General features: G+C 41.7%; 2 protein-coding genes across 12 annotated transcripts in view; one reads left to right on the top strand and one right to left on the bottom strand.

Moving 5' to 3' along the window:
* znf362b (zinc finger protein 362b) overlaps nt 1-4,866 on the bottom strand; it is a 12,767-nt gene extending 7,901 nt beyond the window's left edge. Inside the window, exons 1-5 of one of the 7 annotated variants that reach the window (XM_037977136.1) lie at nt 4,729-4,866; nt 1,617-1,680; nt 1,081-1,339; nt 831-935; nt 278-596 (exon numbers count right to left, since the gene is read on the bottom strand). In XM_037977136.1, coding sequence (XP_037833064.1) covers nt 278-596; nt 831-935; nt 1,081-1,339; nt 1,617-1,679 — 746 coding nt within the window. In that variant the 5' untranslated portion in view covers nt 1,680; nt 4,729-4,866. Of the gene's footprint in view, nt 1-277; nt 597-830; nt 936-1,080; nt 1,340-1,616; nt 3,977-4,430; nt 4,560-4,728 lie in introns of those variants that run through there. The other 6 variants (XM_037977138.1, XM_037977137.1, XM_037977139.1 and 3 more) reach the window with 6 other exon arrangements.
* On the top strand, nt 4,007-22,706 carry si:ch211-112c15.8 (tumor necrosis factor receptor superfamily member 1A). Of its 5 annotated transcripts, none has more exons than XM_025006249.2 (14): nt 4,007-4,276; nt 6,290-6,472; nt 8,342-8,639; nt 10,534-10,630; nt 10,702-10,839; nt 10,996-11,106; nt 11,194-11,224; nt 12,701-12,771; nt 14,104-14,124; nt 15,140-15,205; nt 15,315-15,482; nt 15,863-15,900; nt 16,199-16,292; nt 19,560-22,706. In XM_025006249.2, the coding sequence occupies exons 3-14, from the start codon at nt 8,625-8,627 to the stop codon at nt 19,877-19,879; spliced, it is 1,170 nt and encodes a 389-aa protein (XP_024862017.1). In that variant the 5' UTR covers nt 4,007-4,276; nt 6,290-6,472; nt 8,342-8,624; the 3' UTR covers nt 19,880-22,706. The 5 variants fall into 5 exon arrangements, with proteins under 5 accessions (XP_024862017.1, XP_017273277.1, XP_024862018.1 ...); XM_017417788.3 differs by lacking the exon at nt 4,007-4,276 and adding an exon at nt 4,423-4,551; XM_025006250.2 differs by lacking the exon at nt 4,007-4,276 and adding an exon at nt 4,674-4,780 and having other exon boundaries at nt 19,563-22,706.

Genomic DNA, 22,706 nt, shown 5'->3' with positions numbered 1-22,706 from the left:
GAATGTGGGCTGAAAAGGCGGAAGTCAGACTGTTCAGACAATGATTTAACACGTTTTCTACGCTACTATCTCAGGTTCTGTGTTGTCTCATCTGAAGTTTCCATCATCCAGCCAGCAGCTCTGGTCATGGAGTGATAAACTATAAACTAATGGTTTCCTCCTTTATTTAGTTTCTGTGTCTTTAGAGAGGATCACACAAAGCCTGCAGTAAACAACACCTAATTCCTGATGCAGCGCAGTTTGAAAACAGCAGCAGCAGCAGCTTTGTGCGTCTAACCTGTAGGTTTTGCCCTCTTTGGGCGCCACAGTGACGCAGCCTTGGTCAGCCAGGATGGGGTAGGGCACCACGAGCAGAGGCCCCGAACTGTTTTCGGCTTTTATCTTCTTACGCCCCCGAGGTGCCTTCGGCGGGGGCCCCAAAAGTCCCGCCAGGCCGCCGACCTTCATGTGATCCACGCCGGGGCCGCTGGCCAGCCCGGATAAGATGTTGACGGTGGGAGCACCGCCCAGGCGGTTCTGGCTGCTGGAGGTCGGGGTGGTCGGGGTCAGGGCCTCCGAGGTGCTGTGGCTGTCGGGTCGAGATGAAGGGGCCAGGCCTGTAGGCAGGGGAACCAGAACAACATCAGCACTTCTCAGAGCTGCGTGCAGTACGACTGTCTTTATTTCTCTACGATATGAGAGCCAGACTCTAAAGTAAGGTCTTAATTCCCATCAGCTCCTAGTCCTCCATCTTGCCTCAGTCTAACATGACAGTAGATACACTTTTCAGCACAACAATAATCAGACTTATTGATATTCTCCGGTGCCAACAGACCAAGGGGCTGCATTACCTAAGCGATGGTTGACCCGGCCAGGTTGCTCACCAAGCTGTCTCATGTGCCAGTCTTCCCACAATCCTTTGGCCTTTACTGCTGACTTGTCGTCCAGACTCCCATCTAGAGGTCATGAGGTGATGGCGAAACAACATCAATCAGCAAACAGCTCCAAACCCCAGAATCGGCTCCAGGGTGTAGTTGGCTCGTTAACGAACACATTTGCAAATATCCGCTGTTACACGAAGGCGCGGGCGGAAGGCGGTACCTGGTCCGGAGCTGGACGTGGCGCGGGCGTGCAGAGCGATGTCCGGCTGCCCGGAGCCCTGTGGCTGCGCGGCGTGGTGGCCCGGCACCTGCTGCGGCTTCGGCACCGGCATGCCGTGCTGAGCGCCGCCGTCCGGGGACGAGGCGGGCACGAGTAGCGGCTGCTGAGAGGGGGTGGAGGTAGGCGGCAGGTGCAGCGGTCGAATCTTCTCGGCCATCAGCTGCTCCTTGATCTTGTTAATGAGGACCAGGTTATCCAGCTGAAAGGGTTAACGGGTCATGCTCAACAGAAAACAGCCGACCGTGTGTGAATGTCATTCGTGCCCCCCAAAAATAAACCTCGTCGCAAGGAGTGTAGCAGATAGAGACAGAGCGAATCTAATTTAATCTGGCAGAACAAGGCGATAAATGCTCAACGTAGGACTTAGTTTCACTGATGAACTGGTAATAAATGGCCGAAGAGACATTCACACATGGGACCAGAAGGCGAGTAAGGATGTAAACACGGCAAGAATCGAACATGGAGACTGAACTTACCTGGCTCGGCATGGATGGAGGCGGTGGCCAGAAATACGGGTTGTTAAATCGAGGCTCTGCCATCCTAAAATAAACAGTTGGGTTAAACTCGATGAGCAGATTCATCCCGCCAAAACCAGACACTTACACCACGTCCAACTTATACGGATTTTAAAGAAAAAAGCCCCAATTTTACACTAATTAGACCAACAATAATAAAGTTTTATATGTGCTGAAATACAGAACTGCTATATTCTCTAATACAGTATATAAATATATTATTTTATTATATTATATTATTTTTTTACTATAAAACACTGCAAGTATTATGGATTAGGATGATACCTTAACTAGTTTTGGTTTTGTTGACCTCTTATACTTACAATTCTGCTTAATATTTAACCAATTTGTACAAAAAAAGGAAACAGTTTCATAATTTTCACAGTAATATCTGACAATCCGGAGCGTTAAATTTGACTTTCAAGAGCAAGAATTGTCTCTGAAGCCGTGCACAAATTTAGACCAATGTATCTTCAGGTTCTTAACAGTTTATAGACACAGTAAAGCTGTATTTGTGCACAGAACAGAACGGAAATGAGGAAAAACCTGACAGGAGTCACGTTTCTAAATGAGTCAGAAGGTCCGTTGTCACTCTTTCATTTATTCCCTTTTTTTTTATTCAATATACAAGTAGTAAGGGCAAGACAGTACTGTTTGGATGTCTTTTTATCAGGGAGCCAGGCCTATTTGTTACTTTTTCACTTAATTTCTGCGCAGAACAGAAGAAAATGTGGATTTATCACAATTGGTATTGTCATTGCAATATAATAAACAATAATATCGCGGATCGCAAACATTGTGCATCCCTAATAAATACTATTTTATTTGTCAAACTGTGTTATATTTGTTCTTTTTCTTGAATTCATATAAAGAAATGGGAATAAGTTGTGTCTTTGTGACAAGCTGCTAAGATCCTGTTTAAATTGGACTTTAATGCTAAAACGCTTGTTACGTTTCGGCACAAACGTTGGTTCAGTCCTCGTGTTTAGGAGCCGTTTTTCACGCCTGAATGATCTTCATGTCGGAGTTAAGAGTTTTAACAAACAGACGACTGAAAACTGTCCCGGTCCGACCTGAAAATGAGCCAAAAAGCAGCTGAAGTATCGCACGACGTTACGCCAAACGGCATTAACGCTGACATTTCTCCCACGCCTTTAATCCCATCAGTATATATTCTGTTTCGTGTTACAAAAGAACGGTAAAAAAAGGTCCAAAAGTCCACCAGAGACAGAGCTGGATCAGAAACAGATCACAGGTAAAATAAACGAATCGATCCCTTCACCAGCAGATGCACAGAAGCAAACGTTACAGACTGAATAAACTTCCTTTACATCAAATACATAAAAAAAAAACGACTTGTTTGCAAGATCGATCAATAAAAAAGAAGACATTTCTTTCTCATATTGGTTACTAATGTGTCCTTAAAGACAAAACAGCAATCAAAATATGCAACTTTTCAATGTTTTGGATTGGAATATTTTGGCTTTTAGCGACATTTTGTGCATCGTTAAATGATTGTTTGGGGGTTATTGTGGCTCAAACTCGTCAGGGTTTTTTGTAAAAATTGCAAATATTCCTCGCCAGCTTTGTCCACGGCTTTTAGGCGCCGTTTCTTTACAGAAGAAGAAGAACAATGTCACTTTTTCTCCTTCCACCTGCCGACTCTAACGCCATCACTCTCTGTTTACATTCGGGGCGTTATTCAGGCGTTTGAACGTAAACAAACGTCTCGTAATTGTTGGCAACAAAACGACACGACTGCTGATTTTGCTCATTTACTCCAAATTACGCTGTAGACTTTTAGTAGTGAATGCCGCGCACTTAGTGGTGACTTTTTTAATCATAGATGATACACATGTACGTGAAAATTCTAATAAAAACTTGGAATAAAATGCATATTTTTTGGCTTTAAATTAAAAAAATTGTAAGGAAAATTTGCCAGCTACCGCGCGTTTGTTTAAGTACGGAAAGTATGAAAATCTGTCGACAGAGGAGCCGTCCGGCGATCTCGCCGCGTTGTATTTACGCTCAGAATCGAATCGTTTTGTTTACGCCGGGCGCGTACCCACATTCCGAGGCGTTCGACTCGGCTTGGGGTTAAAGATTTGAGCAATTTAGGAATAAAGTGAGACTTGTATATGGGTGAAATCAGGCCTGCAGAAATGACACCTTTAAAATAAAAATAAATAAATAATAATAAATAAAATAAAAACATGAGCTGCAGCTGCTCAGCTTTAAGCGAGCCTCGGCTAATGTTTAAAAAAATAAAAAATAAAGGGGGAGAAATAAGTGGCCGTCGCTTTAAGATCTTCAGACAGAGGGGAAAAAAAGGAAAGACAAGAAAAAAAAAAAAAAACCGGGGGGAAACTTTGTCTTCTTTGACTTTTCGGACATCGTGTCTTCGGTCCGGCTGCAGGTCTGGACTCGGACTGATGGACAGGCCCTCCTGTCCTCACATTCTCAGACAGTTTCCTTAAAACATTTCCAGACAAAAGAGAAACAAAAATGGCAGCCTTATTTTTATAAGGCGGGACGCCATATTCTGCAGAGCCCCCCCAAATCTCTCTGTTTTTTTAAGGAGCCTGAGCAACAATGGAGGACTAAACAGAAAGAAGACAAAGGTGTGTTTATCACGTCAAAGGCAGGAATGATTGTTTACGGCGGGGTTTGAATAGCCCGGCCTCCCCAGCTCTTAAAAAAACTGACACTTCCTACAACAACCATGCCCTGTAGACACACACACACACACACACACATTAAAAAAACCCGGACAACCTGGACTCATTAAGTCCGAGCTTTAGGGTCCGAAACGCCGCCAGCACGCAGCGCCTCGCCGCCCCGAGACGCGTCCAGAAAAAAATCCCACTTTCCGGGGCTGCCTCGGTGCCCCCCTTCGGTGTGTAACTTTTGGGCGAATCAAAGGAGGCAAATTGGGGGATTTTTTCGTGCACGCCATCCCGCGGACGCGGTTCGCTCCTCGGAAGAGGGGGAATCTGCGCGCGCGGGGCGAAGAGGACGACGGAGGAAAAAAAAAAAAAAAACGAGGGAGAGAGAGAGAGACGTGCAGAAATACCTTGTGTCCCGCTTGCAGATACTGTCCTGCGAGTGCAGCTATAATATAAAAGGTTGATGTTCTGTTCTGCCTCCAGTCGGACCACCGCTTCCGGGTCGCTTTGTTCACTTCTGGGTGCCGCTGCGGGCTCGGCGCATGCAGCCGCGCGAGCGCAGCGAAGGGGGCAAACCTTTGCTTCGGATTCGGTTGTTGTTGTTATTGTTGTAGCCACTGTTTTCTCTTTTTGTTGTCTCGCTGTGCATGTCTGGTGCATCACCGTGTGAGGTTAGCTAAAGGCGTGTCTGGTCGGATCGGGTCTGCAGATCCGCCCTGCGCCCGAACCCCAAGCTGTGAACGGAGCATGGGAGGACATGTTCGACAGCTTATTTTACTGCGCTTAAAATGGTCCTTAAACGCATCACATGCAGCGGGCGAACCCCCCTCACCCCCCACCCCCTTCAAAGAGGTTTTATTTTTAAATTTTAACCTAATTAAAAGCAGCATCAGCTAATAATGTGAGATATCTGTGCAAAGGGGAAGCCTGAAAGTGTTTATTAACAAAAAGAAAATAAGAGAAACTAAAGTTTTAATGCTGAGCGCTGAATAACTTTACTGAAGAGGCTAAAACTGAGAGTTAAAAAAATAGTAGCTAAATGCTAGACAAAAGCTAAAGCTAAAGTAGCATGAGGTAAAAGTAGAAATGGTACTAAAATCATATCTGGAAACTAAAAGTGGATAATTGCTAGCTATAAGTAATTAAACACAAGCTAAATGGAGGAAACGGTTAGGCAAAAGCTAAAAGTATGTTAGCTAAAAGCTAAAACGAGTAAAAGGTTTGCAAAAAGTAGCAAAATGCTAAATAAAAGTAGGGTCCTTAAAAGCTAAAGTAGCAATAAGTTAGAAAAAAGTATCAATAAAATAGCTAGAAGCTAAAAGTAGCAAAATGTTAGCTTAAAGCTAAATGTAACAAAAAAGTGACTAAAAGCAGCAAAACGTCAGGCTAAAGCTAAGATTAGCAAAAGTCTTTATAAAAATTATATATAACAGAATTGTGGCTAAAGGTTGCTAAAGGCTAGTTACAAACTAAAAGTAGCCAAATAGTAACTTAAACCAAAACATAAAGAAGAAGCACTTTAAGTTATTTGTATTTTAAATACTCAGATTTACTCCTACTTTTCCATAGTAATGTCAGGAGTAACTTTAAAAGTTTGTAAACTTCTGTATTTACCTTATTTCTGTCGCATTTCATCTAGATTTCTGCAAAACATTTTCTACATGTTCAAAATGTGTAAAGAGTTCTTTTGGTTTGATTTTTTAAAAATGATTATGTAGAATGAAACCACATTATTCAAACAAAATTACCATAAAGGGATAGTTTAGATTTTTTTGAGGTGGGTTTTCTTACCTGCAGCAGTCAGAACAATCACAGCTTGAAGAATGAGGGAGAAATTCTCAGACTGAGGTCTATTTAAGGGTGGATTTCAGACATCTAAAACAGCTTGAGCCTCATTAAAGTCAGCATCATGTTTTATGTTTTTACAGCCGATAGTTTCTCACGCTGTTTCTGTTTAACACGTTTCAGGGTCAGGAAGATCATCTGAAATGGGATGGAGGTGATCCAAGAACGTCCCACAGGGAGGAGACCCCGGGGGCAGACCCAGAACCTGCCGGAGGAGCTGCAGAGTGTCGTTGGACGGACGGATGTTTGGGTTTCCATCCTGGCTGACGCCCTCACGGCTCGACCCCGGAGAAGCAGGAGGAAATGGTAAAGGTCTTCTTGAGTTTGAGTCGCTTCAGATTTTGTAAACCTGCTTTGGAAAACACCCCTGTTTGACTATTTGTTAGCTTGACTCCTGCACGAGAACCTCAGCCTGGTTCCGTCTGCAGGTAAGACACTGACTTTTCAAGGCCTCAACCACTTAAAACCCGTTTTAAGAAATGCTGTTTGTTAGTTAGCTAAAAAAGAACCCTGTGGAACCTGTGTACAAGTAACATTTGGCATTTCTCCTTCACGGGGAATGCTCCGGAGGTCAAACGGAAAAAGACTAAACTACTGCTGGTGGACTTTCAGGAGGGTCAGTGTGGACGCAGATATCTTGGCGTGGATGTTGTTCAGACGCTAAACGATAAACACCAAATCCCTCTAGAAACGTTGGTGTTGTCTTTGTTTTCTAAGGTAGCGGAGAGCTTTCTAAATCAGTGCTCAGAAGTGTTTTTTTATTGTAAGTCTATTGTGGCTACAGTGATTGTTTAGATGCAGAAAGATTTAAAAAAATAAAGATCTTCAAGAGCTGCATGTTTGCCTGTGAAGGAATTCTGCTGCATCCAGAGCTTACAGTCAAGATTTCAGTCAGTTTATTGATGCAAAACTAAATGGTTGCAACGCTCAGTGTAATTCATATACACTTTCTTACTTTACTGTTAGTTCACGAGTGAAACGAAGCACAGGGCAGTGCGGTTACTGTAATAATGGCTTTCATTTCTATAACGCTTTGATTAGCCACTCAGACGCCTTTTACAGTACAAACCAGACTCACTCTTTGACTTACACGAGGCACGTTTTTGGTTTCGCCGTGAGCTCCGTGAGGGGGTTTAGGAGCGACGGCGCTCCTTAAATGTCAAAAGCTTTTGGTCTGCAGGTAAGAGTGCAGGTGGGTGGCAGACGGGGTGTCTGAAACACTAATTTCTTTGTCAAATATCAGCCCGACCACAGGTTTTACCGCGGCTGCATTCGTCTGCATCTGAAAGGGGAGCCCTTTGTTTCGTCCCTCAGCAGGGAACTCGGGGAAGAAAAAGGCGGCTGTAAACGCCAGCACACAGTAAAATAACCAAACAAGGAAGATAAGCTACTAAATAAAGAAGACAAAATAAATATAAACGTGGAAAACGAAGGCTTACGAAGACCCAATGCTTTTCCTGGCTTTTGCTTGATCACCCAGCCTAATCATTTTTGACTTTTCTCAGTTTGACCAGTCACACCACAGCTGCGTCAGAGGTGCTTCTTCTCACATTAGTAATACTCCTACTCTTATTTGGAATGAAAAATAACCAAAAAAAAGTGTTAATTACAGTAGGCCACATCCCCCTTAGGTGTAAACACACACACACAAAAAAGGAGAGGAACTGCCTCTGTGACCTGTGGTTTGAAAACACTTCTTCCTGCGTTTTACGTCTGTTTCCTTTGCTAAATCAAAACGATCCCTGCATTAAGAAGATAAGCTTTTACGTCAGGTGTTCAGAGACTTTTCGTGATCGCATTGACTCATACTTTATCTGTTTTCTGCGGATATTCTCCACGTCGAGAAGCGAGACGTGAGTTTATTCTTTTTATTCTCTTACTGGCTCCGTTACCCAAGTGTTTCTTTTTTTAGACGCACAACCTGAGTTAAAGTTCCAGACGTTCTCCTTAAAGCAACAATCTGATCTAGTCCCTGTTAGAAAAAATGACTCCTGCTTGTCACCGATTGTCACTGAACCACATTAAAGTCACACAGATTTAGTGGAATTACAAGAAGCCACCGAACAGCTCATGTGCTGACGTTGCCACCAACAGTTGCTACTGTGTGTGTGTTTGTGTGTGTGTGTGTTGGGAAGGGGGAGTGTTAAGTGATCTCATTGGGTTTCCTGTTTGCAGCACTTCTCTCCAAAGAACTGACAGTCCTGACCCACAAACGCGCGACGAAAAGACCCAGCAGTCCTGTGTTCGTGCTTCTCTCGAGTCAGACTCAGGAAATCTGCCCGACGCCGAGTCGGAGACGCCTCGAACCTGTCCGTCGACCCGCCGGAGCCAACTCGCAGCGGCAGCTCCATAACTTCTCTGATTTTCTTCTCGTTCTTGGTCTTTTTTTCCCTCCTTCTTCAAAACGACCTCTCGCCTGAAGGTGGTTCGTCAGCTTGTTTTGGTCTTCGCTCCCAACATGGAGTTTGCGTGGGTAAGTGCGACAGCCTTGTCATTTGAATAATCTGCATGTTTTATTAAGAGGACGATCAAAGCTTTCCTCGTGGATTGTTTCAGGCTAATATCGAATTCTTTTTAGTGAAGACTTTCCCCATGAATTCATTGTTCATCTTAAAAACAAGTAACTTTTTCTCGTGCATCTTTGAGTGGAAAGAAATGACATGACTGAAGAGGTTAATTTTCAAATCTGTAAAGCTGAAAATATTCCTATACTTTGCTCCACATCATGAAGTCTGTTGGGTTATTTGGCTTCATGAAGGTGATTGCGGCCAACGGAAAGTGGCGAACATGTTTAATGAAGTGACTGTAGGACGTTGCAGACTCTCAGTTCTGAAAGCAGCAAATCCTAAATAAACAACTGATCCATTATCTTTGCACGGAATGACCCTTTACATTTAATCCAGCGGTTACTTCTCTGTTACAAGCTGTGATTTGCAGCACTGCAGAAAAAACCCCTGAAAACATCAGATTGACATCCTGTCCAGTGAAGATATTTAATTTGAATCTACTCCACAAAAGACTAAACAAACAAAACTGATTTTATTAAAATCTTTAAACCTTTTTTTTTGTCATTACCTGCTTTCAATGTTCTGTGCCTTAAAATGGTGGATTTTTATTGGGTTCTTAGTTATTCCTAAGTGTTATTGCTCATTAAACATGATCGGTTAACGAATGCATGTGGGTGTTTGATTTTATTTGGGAGAATTATTTGCGATCCCACTTTTTGAGCTATTAAACCATGAAGCTAAATAGACCCGAGGAAGCATAAAAAGCTGAATATCACGACAACGAAGCGCCACTTTCTCCCTTCGCGTCAGTTCAGTGACCATTAAAGCCCCACACGTTTTCAGTAACTGTCATCAAAGGAGGCTGCGAGTTTCTCTAAGAGATTTTTTTTTTTTTTTTCCCTGAATGAGAAACCGAGCCTGTAACACTTCTGAGAGACGTGACCTAAAAAGCAAAAAAGCATTTAGGTCAGATGAGCAAAGGGTCCTAGTGCGGGTCGTTACTCGTTCACCTAAAATGACTTGTTGCGGGTGAGACAGACGTGGAGGAGTTATCATCTTTAAGGACCACACCCCAGCAGACCGACCAGAGGCCCACCAATCGACCTTCATTCGGTCTGTTTCTAACAAACAGATAAACCTTCGCTCCAACTTGATGCTCCAGCTTCTCGCGTTTATCCTTTTAGTGTCTAAATTCAGTGGCGCTGAAGGGTGATGGCACGCTGTGATTATCTGCAACCAAATGTCAAAATGCATTTGAAAGTTTTAGGTGCATTACTAACCCTGTAATAAAAACGTCCGGCTGCTCCCTCAATGCAACGTGCAGCACAAGCAGTATCGCCTGAAACGAAACGCTTATACGGACTAATGTGAAAATATAAACGTATAAGGGATTCCCACTGGATGAACTGTTTCGAACAACCGCAAACAATTTGAAGTAAAGATTTTTAAGCAGTTATTTTGGGCGTTTTTGGAGTGGTTTTAAACGGTTGTTTTGGCTTCAGAAAGTGTTGGTTATGAACCTTTCTGTCGATGAAGTTGGTTGAACGTTGGATTGGCGGGTTGTCTGGTCAGAATCTCTGCTTTCGCTGAGCAGGTATCATCTTGCACCTTTTGGCACCAGTTTAGGGTTTATATTATAGGGATTTTCTGCAGCAATCTATTCCCTGTCTCCATCACTGGCATGATAATATAGATTTTTATTTTAAAAGTGACCCAACTTCCCTCAGTTACCGTACACACACGTGATAAAGTCTCTTGCATTGGCTTTGAGTCAAATGAATCTTTCCCAGTCTCCTGAGGCCCGATTGTCACAATTCCTGGGCAGCTGTGATTGTCAAACCATTCATGTTTTTATTGCAGGTTGCTTTCTCGGTTCTTGCCCTGGTCTTCAGTGGACAGAGTCGAACCAGTGCGGATGAGCAAACCAGCGATTCGTGTCACGACAAGTGCCCGGCTGGTACGTTTACAACTAGATGCAACTAGACAAGAGAAATATCGCTTTTACTGACACCTTTTCTCCTCCTCCAGGCTATTTCTTAAACCTGAACAGCGCCACCAATTGCACTGATTCGGTTAAAAAACACCCCTGTAAAGAATGTCCCCACAACCATTATACAGCAATACCAAACACCATAAAGGAGTGTTTAAAGTGCAGCAATTGTGGTCGTAAGTATCTCGGTTGTTTTTAATTACACAAGCACCGACACTTCTTGGTTATTTATTTTGCACATCTACACCTTGTTCTGATGAGCTCACTTCCCAACATAATGACATCACTGACACCAGAAACAAAAAAACTGAAACGGTGTGTTTTGTTCCCAGGTAATGAGGTGGAAGTACAGCCGTGCACGTCTGCTAGTGACAGGAAGTGTGGCTGTAAAGATGGGTTCTCTTTAACAGGGAGCCTATGCCTCCCTCCCTCCAATCCCCTAAGTGAATAAACTATATTTACAGCAGCAATATTCATTTAGAATCGTGCCTTTAAGAAGTAAATCCTAAATCAAAACCCTGTTTTTCCAGCACTCCCTGAAAAGACCCCGACCACACCAAGGTGAGAGATGTCACAATCAGAAAACACTGATTTATTATTCCTACTGAGTGATTTTCAGCTTGTTGTTTGCTGTCAGACAAAAATAATAGCATGAAGCGATGTTTGTCTGGCGTGATTTGGTTTTTAGACAAAATTATTTTCCTTTGATTTGCATTTCTAAAAGCAGAAAATGTGTTTTGGATCGGAGTAAATTGCAAAATTGCAAATTTATTGTATTTTTTTTTTTTTTTTACAAATGTTTTTTTTTAAGCTTGAAATCTGTAATTTGTGGGAATCTGTAGTTTGTGCTCAAACAGTTCAGCTGCTTGTAAGAAAAGAAAAATTAAAAAAAAAAAAAAGAGACCAACAGTTTGTACTGGAGATTGCCAAAATTATTCATTTTAAAATGAACAGAAAAAACAGAGTTTGTTTGTTGTTTTTATCCTGTTTACAATGTGTATAAATGTGACAAAACCATACCAATCATCTGGCCAGTTCTACTTTGCTTTAGGAATAAAAAATAAAAGGATTTTTGTTTACAAATTATTGACTCTGACTCAAGACAGACGTGATCAACCCTCGCAAATAAACAGACACGATTTATTAGTGACTTCATAAAAGCTGAATCTCCAATAACTGACTGCTTCGGTAATTTAATCCAGACAGTCGAGGCAAGAAGGAAACGTTTGTGTACGTTCGCACTGCATTTTACCTGAATCACCTTTAAATATAATGTTTAAAATGTGTTTCTGCCTTGGATCGAGCATCTTCTCTTTTTGCGAGAATCTAGGAAACTACGGCGATTTGGTTGCAAGTTTTAATTTAAAAAAAAAAGTAATTCTTTAGGACCGAAGGGCGAAGTACTCCCAGTGTTTGTAGTTTAGCTGCAGTCCGTGTGCCGTTCAGCGTTACTCTGGATGTTAAGATTTTAGCTGACAGGATACACCCTTGAGTAAAACTGTTCACTCTGTACACCTGCTTGACAGGTTGTTACTTTCACAGAAAAAAACATTAAAAAATAGTAGGTTCTTAGTCTCACAAGCCTGTTACTCTGTCTCTTTATGAAATATTCTTTTTCATCCTAGTGCCAATAAAAATATCCCACTCTGCTTTTTTCTTTTAGGTACAAGTGTTCACATGTTTTTTCTTAAGTGTTTAAGTACTCTTTTCTCTACTCAGCAGGAGATTCAAGTCAAAACAAATTTTCTACTTTAAATTATCCATTTGACTCAGTTTTAAACTCTTATTTTGGCTTTAGATAAACCATGGAGCGTCATAAAGCAACTTTGACGAATTTCACATCTATCATTTATAGCACAGGTCTTGCAGGTGAAGGTTCTCTTTGCTCTCATTGTTAAAAAAAAGGAGGTTAATTCTGAAAACATCTAAAACTGGCAGCATATTAACATGCGCCCATACATTCTGAAAGTTGCTGTTCAGTGTCATTGATTTTGCTCATACTGGTTGCAAACAAATCGCTTCTCGTTGTGCTTTTAGAGTTAATGTCAAACATCGGCTCTCTCCAAATGCACCTGCATCTGCTGCTCCAGTTTCAGTGACTACAAAAAGTAAGTACACCCTCTTAAATTGTCCGTTACGCTCAAAAATGAATCAGTTCAGAGCAGAATGACATTAGGTGTACATGCTTGTTCATAACGAGTAACTTCTGCTGACCTTCAAACCAAAAGTTCGAAGAATCTGGAGGTCCCTCCGCTGCCTCTGCCTGAGACGGGGCTGAAAGTGAAAGTCTCGTTTCCAACTCGATTATTTTGTCTGAACAGAAAATGTCACTTGGGCTGCTGTATGGGTGGCTTTTCTGAAACTCAGCAGAATTCGAAAGGGCAACACTGACGATTATTCAAGCAGATTTGCTCTAAATTAATATCGGATGTTAATACATCAAAAGGAATATGGTACGAAGGTCCTCGGGTATCAGCTGCAGCAGATGTAGTCGTCAGTGTTAGTTGATGTGTTATAACCTGTGATTTACCATGATGGGATTTTTTTTTTTTTAATGTGAAATAGGATTGTGTGAAGTACTTCCGCACAGTTAGCAGACAGCAGGAAGCTCACACTCAGTTTGGGAACTCAGATAGAATTACTGACAAGATGACAATTAAAATGAAATCACGAGAAAAAAAAAGCTATCCCTGTGATGAAGCATGGTGGTGGCAGCATTATGCTGTGGCAATGTGTATATTCAGCATCCATTTGGAAACGAATTAGGCTTAAAGGAGTCATGAGCAGTACAATTTATGAAGAAAACCTGTTTCAGTCTTTCAGATAACTGAGATTGGACACTGTTGGACACTTAGTGAGAATATTTGAAATATTGTCCTTTACAAGCAGAAACTATCCAGTTGATCTTTGGTAGTTTTCTTTTTATGGCGTTAAAAAAACCCACAGGGTTGAGTTGGTGATTTGGTAAGCTGTTAATGCTGGTAGGAGTTGGTTCTGCAAAGTATTTACTTTGGAGGGTGAATATTTGTGCACGCTAATGTTGTTATATTTCTCGTTTGTTTCACAGTTAAAAGTATTTTGTACCGTCACAGTTGTAGTCATGATGTTGATCAGCTGACTCAATCCCCCTTAAATCATTTTAATTAAAGCTTTTGATGTAATACATTAGAAAAAAAACGCCCAAAGGTGTGAATACTTTTTCAAAGTATTGTGCCTTTTCCACCTTCACTATGGACAATGAATGTGTTCAAATAGATACATGAATGGTTGTAGTGGCAGTTTTTAAATACTGCATATTTTTGTTCTAATTGCAGCTTGTAAAGACACACTTTATTATCAAAAGATAATCACAAAAAAGATAATCACAAAGAGTTAGTTTACTTATTTGTGCTATTGTTTGACTGAACTTGTATCTTTCTCTGCTTCATCTTTGTCTCCAGGAACTTCCTCGCCTCCAGACTGTACGTTCCAACTTGATATTTTCACAATAAATGTTACTTTTATCTGTCTATAATTTGTAGTTTCAGCCAAATTACTTTGAAGTTCATCACTGTGTAGTTGTTAAACCTATTTGGGATCTTTTTAGAGCACTTTCCAAATGATCTAGAAACTTTTTTTCATATAAACAATTGTTTGGGGGTAGCTCAGTTTTTTTATTTTGATTTTTTTAATGAATGGATATGTGGTGTCAGTGTCTTACCTGCAGTAGACACAAGCCAGAGCAGTTTCGGTTTGGAGAATCAGGGAGGAGTCAAGTTAACAGCTACACCAAAGATGGTCCCTTTAGGAGCAAATCTACACCATTTAAAATAACTCAGAACTCAAAAATGGATTACCTGCTCAAGTTATTTTTTATTGGAAGCTTTTACACAGCGTTGCTTTTTGCATTAGATGGTTGTTGACGTGGATGTTTATGGTTATTTGCGCTGAAGATTGGCCGTGTTGGGACACAGTCCACGTCGGCCGTCTCCAAGCGATTTTGCACCACAGGCTGGTTTCGTACGAGACGACTTTCCCGCTAACTCGTGAGGGGAAAGAAGTTCTCCAAGAAACTTTGTTACAAGGTTAACTGGTAGGTTTGTTAGTACGGGGGAAATAACTGATCATTTTTTAATATAAAATAACCTGCAGATCAATATAAAAGTATTTATAAAGATTGTTTTAGGTAAAGCTTTTTTTTTTTTATTATTATCCTTGCATGGCCTGGTATCAGTCAATCCATGGACATCACCGTCTGGTGCAAAAGTGATGCAGTGTAAAAATCTCCAACATTTTTGTTTGATTTATTTGGACTTAATTCTTTTGGGGATAGCATAAATTTTGGTCTTCTCAATAAGCAGTTAGCTTAGCTCCCCCACAAAAACTCTACTGCTGTCTCCTCCAGGTAAGACACTGACTACTTGTAACTTTTTTCACAGAAGAAAACTGAACCATCCTAGAGTTGTCTGACTAAACTTTTGACCTTGACTTCCTCAGCCCCAACTTTAATCAAGACTTCAAACAAGACATCAAATCCTGCAATGACACCAGTCCCAGACAACTGTTAGTTCCAACTTTGTAAATAAATCACATTATAAGTCTGTTATTTATATTTATAGCTCGGTTTGCTCTACTGTAACTCATACCAATTTTTTTTTTTTGTTTTCTGCAGCAAATAACCACACGATCTGGCTTTTTTCCGTGGTGACTATTTCCATTTTTCTGGTGCTCTTTTGCTTCCTGGTTTTCTCTGGGAGCGTGCTCAGAAAGAAAGACGGCTGCTTCTGCTGGAGTGCGACCAAAAATCTGGAGCTGCCTGCTCAGGAAGCGACTTCTGATGGTAACTCGAATGATATGTTGTGTTTACTTGCTGATACAAAAGACCTCGTGCATCCATGCGTCGTATTCACATCAGCTTTTTGCTTTCCTCTCCACCTACTTGACAACTTTTGGGCAAACATTGTTTCAAATCTCGAAGCCTTTGCACGAATGCACGCAGACTTTGTAAAGCTTGAGCATTTATTAAAAATAGCTGTTTAAAATTAAACAACTTAACACTTGAAATGCGGTCATTTGATCCGCATTAAGCATAAAAACCACTCAAGTGCAACAGTTTTCAAGGAACTGTAGTAGTGTTTCTGGTTTGTGATGGCTTTTCTGATGAGAGTGTCTTGCTGCAAGCAGGAAACTCACAGATTATATCTTTTTTCCTCCTGACAGAGCATTGCAGTCATCACGGCAGCAGCCCGACCACGCTGGTTTGTGCTCAGTTTCATGTACTTTACATTCTTTTGAGGTAACATTGTAGCCTGTGGCTGTTATGTAGGAAGATAAATAATGAGTGTAAGAAACTATAAGTGCAGACTGACACATGAAGGTCACTGAGAGGCAAAAGGGAAATGCTGATAAGAATCTTTCGAGTGAAATGAAATCATCACGAAGGTCTGAGGCAGTGTGCTAGTGTTCTTTAAAAACTCCTGAGGAATTTTGCACACGAGGGAGATAACTGGGGGCGAAATGGCGTCTTACTTTCTTTTGCTTGTTTGTTCTTTCAAGACGTTCACTATTTCTGAGAAAGCTCCCATGATGTTGTCCTGTCAGGAGCCACCTGCTCACATCTCTGGCCAAATGCCAGACAGCGTTCACACAGGTAAGAGCCAATACCAGCAAGAATGCACGGCACGTGTCGGATTTAAGGTTCTGCTCCATCCAGTAGTGGTGGATTGGTAATTAACTGCAAAAACCAACAAGGTTTCATTGCATAAAACCTTTCAGGGGTGTTGGTATTTGTTTAAAGCTAAACTTAGAACAACAAGTAAAGGAATTTGTGTTTGGTTGATGGTTTCTTTGTTGTAACAAAGCTAATTGAAGCCCTGTTTACCTCTCAACATTTGTTCGGAAAAGGCATATGTGGGTTGGCAATTTAGCATTTTATTCGTTTAACAAGCAGGGGCCCCAGTAGCATGTGGAAGAACCATACACAGCCACAACAGCCTGGCCCCTCCTCCTCATGCTGCTCACCAGGTTGGTGACACTCTGCTGTGGGATGGCGTACCAGTGGGGTCCAGGTCAGAACTGCAGGCGGGTCATTCCATCCTCTGCACTCCTGAATCCTGGAGGTAGTCTCTGATAAAGCCCGCTCTGTGGGGGGTGAGCGTTGTCCTCCTGGAGGGCAGGGTTCGGTCCCAGACTGCGGAGATGTGGGATATGTCACTGGTTGCTCAACCCACTAATTCATCTCCCTAAGAAATGTGGCAGGAATTGCCAAGAAGCATCGTTACAACAAAATAAATAATCAACCAAACACAAACTTCCTTACTCTTTGTGCACACACATTCGATGTTCGTGTGTAAGAAGCATCATGAACTTTGATATAAAAAAGGACGGACCTGCCCTGTTGCTTTTGTTTGGCTTTAATGTTTGTCAAAGTTCACCGAGGTTCTCTTAAAGAAGGTTGACCAGCTACTGTAATGCCTGCAACCAGTAAAAGTGTTTGTTGACTCAGAGGATGGTTAAAAGAAAACATTTCTTAAAGGAAAGTTTGCAAACTTCAAGAAATCGTCTCATCAGTTTTAGAACGGTGACCCTAACCACGTATAGTAGTAGTCATTTGACCTCATTAAAGGTCACCCTGAATACGACGAAGCATTTCTGAAACTTCAAGTTTTCACCTGAACGTGGACTGAAACAGAGGCAGTTCTCTTTAAATGACTGCATAAGATCAGCTATTTTGAAAGAGTTGTATGTAATATAGAGAGGTCAGAGGAACGACTGCTCTGCTTTCTGAAGTCAGACGTTACTGTCAGAATTTTATAATAAACAATAATATGAATGAATAACGAGCTCAAAGGTTGGTTCTGTGAGTTTCTGCAAAATAAAGTAAAGTATAGATGGATGTGAAAAGATAAATATAAAATTAAACCCTCCACTGTTGATCTGGCTTTAATACTTTAATAAAATGCAGAAAAGAAAACAGAAAATGACGTCGATGCTACAAAAGTACAAGTCAAATTCTACTTAAATATTAACGTTTTGATTTAGAGATTAAATACACTTAAAGCTTAAATCAACTTTAGCCTTTACCTTTAGCAAAAGGTAAAGGCTAAAGTGCACAAAAAGCTTGATTCAGAGGATAAGACTATTTTGTATGTGACTTTTTTCCTGTTTATTGACTAACTCCGTAATAATCTATGATTCATTCAAGCAAAAAAAATAAAAACTCTTGTGTCAACACAGACAACTTAGCAAAAAAACTAAATGAAAAATAGGATATTTTGGCACTTTAATAAGAGAACAACTCACTGTATGTTTTAGTAGCTGCTTGTAGAACAAATAAACACCAGAGGCAGACATAAAATTGTACAATAAACTAAATAAGACGAATACTAATATTTAAAAACCTGCCACATCTTGATGTAATGTGTGGCGTTTTTGAAAAGAATTAACAAGCAGAGGATAAAAAAAGTAGTGTTAGACCTGAAAACTAACAACAGCAGGTCATTAGCATATGAATGAGATGTTTATAAATAGAAAAACTGTCCGTCAAAGAACCTGGACAGGATAAAGCATTTGCTGTAAATGTACTAAAGCTTGATGTTTTTCTCTAACTGCTCTCTGGGAAACGTACTTTAGTGGCAAAAACAACATTCTCCTTCTTGTTAAAGTGTGTTATTTTGGGTCATTTTTAGAAATACAACTAAAGAAAAGTAGAATAACACAGCTTTTAATAAATCTAACTTTAATAAATGCTTAGCGAAGTTGTTTTAGACATAATACAGGTTTATTTGTTTAGACATGTCCTATTTGTATGCTTTGATAAAATATAGTTTTTGTTAAACTTTGCTTTATAGCTGCCCGAGGAGTGAACTGAACATGAGTTTTTTAAAAAGAAAAAAATCTTGAAATCATCTCAGAAAGACAGAAAGGGAAAAGGGAAACGTTTGCTGGAGGACAAGTTTGACTGGATGACGTGTGGCTCAGGACTTTTGCACAGTGATGAGAACCAGTTGATAAAAACCCATAAATCTCCATACGTCGGTCAGTATGCTGCAGATTTATTTAAATCAAACTACATATTTCTTTTTATCTGACTGAACAAAACCATGAAACCAGACAGACACGTTGTGTGTTATATTTATCCTTCTGCATTATTTTATCACCAACTCTGAAGAATTCAGAGTCTCACTTGAGGATAATTCAGCAGAAATATGAATACTGGCATGTGGAACAGCTTGTATCAGCAGAACTTATGTGGTTGTCTGGATAAAGGTGAGCGTCACACGTCAGCGCACCAACTTCCTGCTCAGTATTTGGTTTAAGTTCAGTCAAGCTGGAGCCTCTGCAGTGCTTTCCCCTCCGTCCGACCATCAGGTGTGGCGTCGTATCTGAATTTCCAGTGCTGTCCCCTCTTCGGCTGCTTGTTCAGCCCAACTTTTATCTCTAATCAGTCATGCATGCAGAGGTGGAGATAAGACAACCGTACGCCCTTTTCTTTTCACATCAGTCAGCAGTTCAAACCTCAGGGGAAAAAGGAAATCAGATAGTGAGCGTCCTTTTTTTTTTGAAATTCAAGGTTAAGCTGCTAAACACCAGCTGAGGAGAGGTGTGATTTCCGCTGCTTTTTTTTAACTTGCCTTTCATTGGATTTTTTTTCCCCCTTCCATTTAAATATTAAAGTTAATCTGACACATTGTAAATAGTTAGGAGTGCGTTCATCTTTTATGGAGAACCTAATCACAACAGACCTGTGTGCAGATCTAAATCACTTTTAAAGAGTTGCTTAAAAAGCATAAACTTCTTCAGGCTGCAGCAAGAGACACTTTTTAAGCTTTGTGTTTTGCACTGCATGCAGCTCACGGGACTTTAAGAAGACTCTTACGGGTTTATCTGTGATTTATCTGTGATCCCTTCCTTCCAGCAGCCAGACAGGATAAGCAGTCCAGTTGCTGGCCAGCCATTGTGCTCTACGCCATCATCAAGGAGGTCCCCCTGCGCCGGTGGAAAGAGTTCCTGCGTCTGCTGTCGGTGACTGACCAGCAGATGGAGCGCGTGGAGCTGGAGGCCTCGTTGGGCTCCATGGAGAAGCAGTACCAGATGCTGAGGCTGTGGAGCCTCGGCTCCTCCGCCAGCCTGAGCGACGTTTACTCCGCTTTGCACCACATGGACTTATCGGGCTGCGCCCAGCTGCTGCAGGAGAGCCTGGAGAAGCTGCAGCGGCAGCAAGGACCGACAGCCTGAAGGAGAAGCATGAAGAACAGGGGGGTGGGAGAGAGGGGGGCGCTGCAGGACTTCTGAGGCTTCTGAGGAGCGTCAGCGCCCTGTGTGGGGCTAGAGGCGTCAACACGAGACATCGCTTGTAGTTTCTGGGTGACGTGCCCTTCAGACAGCCGCAATGATGTCATGAATTCCACCCACTTGATCTGAGAAACCGAACGGGTTCTCGCAGCGTACTGTAGGTTTTGACAGGATTGCACATTGACTTAAAAGAATCCAGATTCGCACCATAAGATATTTATAAGGCCCGCGCAGGACTGCACATCGCCCGCCTCCTTTCAAGCCAGAGGTTAGATCGTCTTACGCTGAGAAGAGACTGGGTCGGAGCTGTTTTGGTCAAACCTTGTAAAATAACTTTACGCGCCCTCTCAGGTCACATCGTGACACGTGTTAGGGCCCTGAGTATGTCACAGGGATGACTATCAGCTACTATCACACTAAATTTTAGCTCAATATCAGTACAATTGACAGAGTTGTAGCCATTTTCTGTGTTGGGTAATGTCAGTTAGCTGTGGTTGGCTCCAAAGGTGAGTGAGTTTTAGGTGTGCAGGCGGCCTTTATGTTCTGGGAGTTTCACTAAAATCCTCCTTGTGGTTCAGGAGACATTTCGCCAACACAGGGCGTTGACTCTAAGAGTTGTTGCCAAAGTTTGTTGCTCTTGGAGCACGTGTTGAGGATTACTCTCGTTTACCGCCACGTCAGATTTGAGAGATTTTTAGTTCAAAATCTGTAAAGTTGACAGAGTTGGAGCCATTCACGTGTAGGCTTGTGTTGCTCAGCTGCGGCGGCCATCTTAAATTAAGGTGACTCCACAAGTGAATGAGCTGTAGGCGCGCATGCGGTGATTACTTTACGTTTCGTTAGGAAAGCGTCTGTTGGTCCATGAGGTGTTTCGCTAACAGAGGCAGAAAGGATCACTGCTCGACTTCCCTGGATGGTGAAAAAAACAACAAAAACGGTAGCATTTTTTAGGAAACACCTCAACCCTACTGATGCTGTTGGGGGTGGGGGAAGAAAATGAAACGAAGGGAAGCCCCCGTCTTTCAGCTGCAGTGTTCTGCTCAGAAAACACCACCCTACCTCCGGCATCTCTGTGTGGCATCTGTCAAAGCTGCAGCAGCAGACAGATGTGGTTTTACGCCTCTTACATGTAAATATGAGTAAGGTCACGACTGTTTATACGCGTGTGTGTGTGTGTGGAGCAGTCAGGAAGTCCCGCTTCCTACTTCCCTGTCAAATATAAACCTTCAGGAACATGATGTTCGGTTGATGTGTTTTTTCGCCCGTTTGCCTGGTCGAGGTAAAGACTGGTCACGTTTTAGGCTGTTTGAGGCCCCCGATCGTCGCCATGTCGACCTTTGTACACACTGAAATCCCCAAAGGACGTCAGATTTCTCAGTTTCCTGCAACCGAACAGCGGCAGAGTGCAGAGTGCAGCAGGCCAGGTTTTTCCTCACCGCGCCGATCGTTTGTGGTGTCTGGGTGTCTGACTTTGAGAAGTTTGTGTGTATGCGTGTGTGTGTGCGTGTGTGTGTGCAATTTACTGACAGGAAAAAAAATGTGGGCTTTCCAGTTTCAGGAGTGGTTTTTTTTAATTTATTTATTTCTATCAAATGATTACAAGCATGTTTGGACCTGAATCGTGTGTATAGGTTTGTATATAATACTGTAATATTTTTTTAATTTTATGCAACTATTTATATATTTTTTTTCTACTTTGGTAATAAAGCTGTTTAGGATTTTTTTTAATGCTCACTGGTGGCTCCCGTGGTGCAAATTTCTAATAAAGTGGTACTGTATGAAGTGAAACTGTTGGGATGCAATATGTCAGAAATAAAGCTGCTGTCAGGAGCCTGAAGTAGGAAGTGACTGAGTGTTTGGAGCAGCAGCTGTGGTGCAGTTTAACAAAACCCCATCCAACAATCTGGGTTGGCTTTTATTGTTGGGGTGGATCGACTCCATGTCATGAATTGCAAATTCTGGCCCCCCCAACCCGGCACAAAAAGACGACAGCTGCGCGGAGACGACTGATAGATCCTGAGTGAAACTGATCCTGATTGTCCACTTGTTGGAACAGCGTGGAGCAGAATCGATCCGTTTGGGTTTCCTCGGGTACGATCTGACTCGCAGCCGAAGAGGAGCACGGCGCTTCATGGAAGGCTCCGCTTTTCAGTCACAAAACAAAACAAAAATAAATCTAATCTTGAATTCTTCCACCTCTGAAGCTGAGTTCTTACTGCAAACTGCTGACGTGACAACATGAAACAAGATGGAGTTCCTGCGTTTAATTCACCTCAAGGAATCTGTGCTCCTTCAGCTGATGATGGGAGCCATGATGGCTGGGTTTTGTAGTTTTTATGGTTTAATATTTCCGCAGAGAAATACTTCAGATGGCTTCAGTTTCTTTAGAAGTACTGTTTTCTCTGGAATCTGATTACTTGCTCTACTTTGTGTCCTTATGTTAGATTTAGCTATCTGCTCATTTTAGCCTTTAGCTGATTTAGCTAGCCTTTTTGATATTGTACTTTTAGTTTCTAGTTATTAGCTTTTTAATATTTTTTATTTCTAGATAACCCTTTGCTGCTTTTAGCTAATCTTTTATTACTAGTAGCTATTAGTTTGCAACCTTTTACTGCTTTTAGCTAGTGTTTTGCTACATTTAGCTTTTAGCTAGTCTTTTGTTACAATTGGCTTTAAAGGGTAACCTTTTGCTTCTTTTAGCTAATGTTTTATGTTAGGCTAGAGTTTTGCTATTTCTGGCCCCTAACTAGCATTTTGTTTCTTTTAGCTT

The sequence above is a fragment of the Kryptolebias marmoratus genome, linkage group LG8 (assembly GCF_001649575.2).
Source record: "Kryptolebias marmoratus isolate JLee-2015 linkage group LG8, ASM164957v2, whole genome shotgun sequence".
NCBI classification, from domain to species: Eukaryota; Metazoa; Chordata; class Actinopteri; order Cyprinodontiformes; family Rivulidae; genus Kryptolebias; species Kryptolebias marmoratus.
The sequence above is the reverse complement of the archived record's forward strand: the minus strand, read 5'-3'. Positions and strand labels throughout refer to the sequence as shown.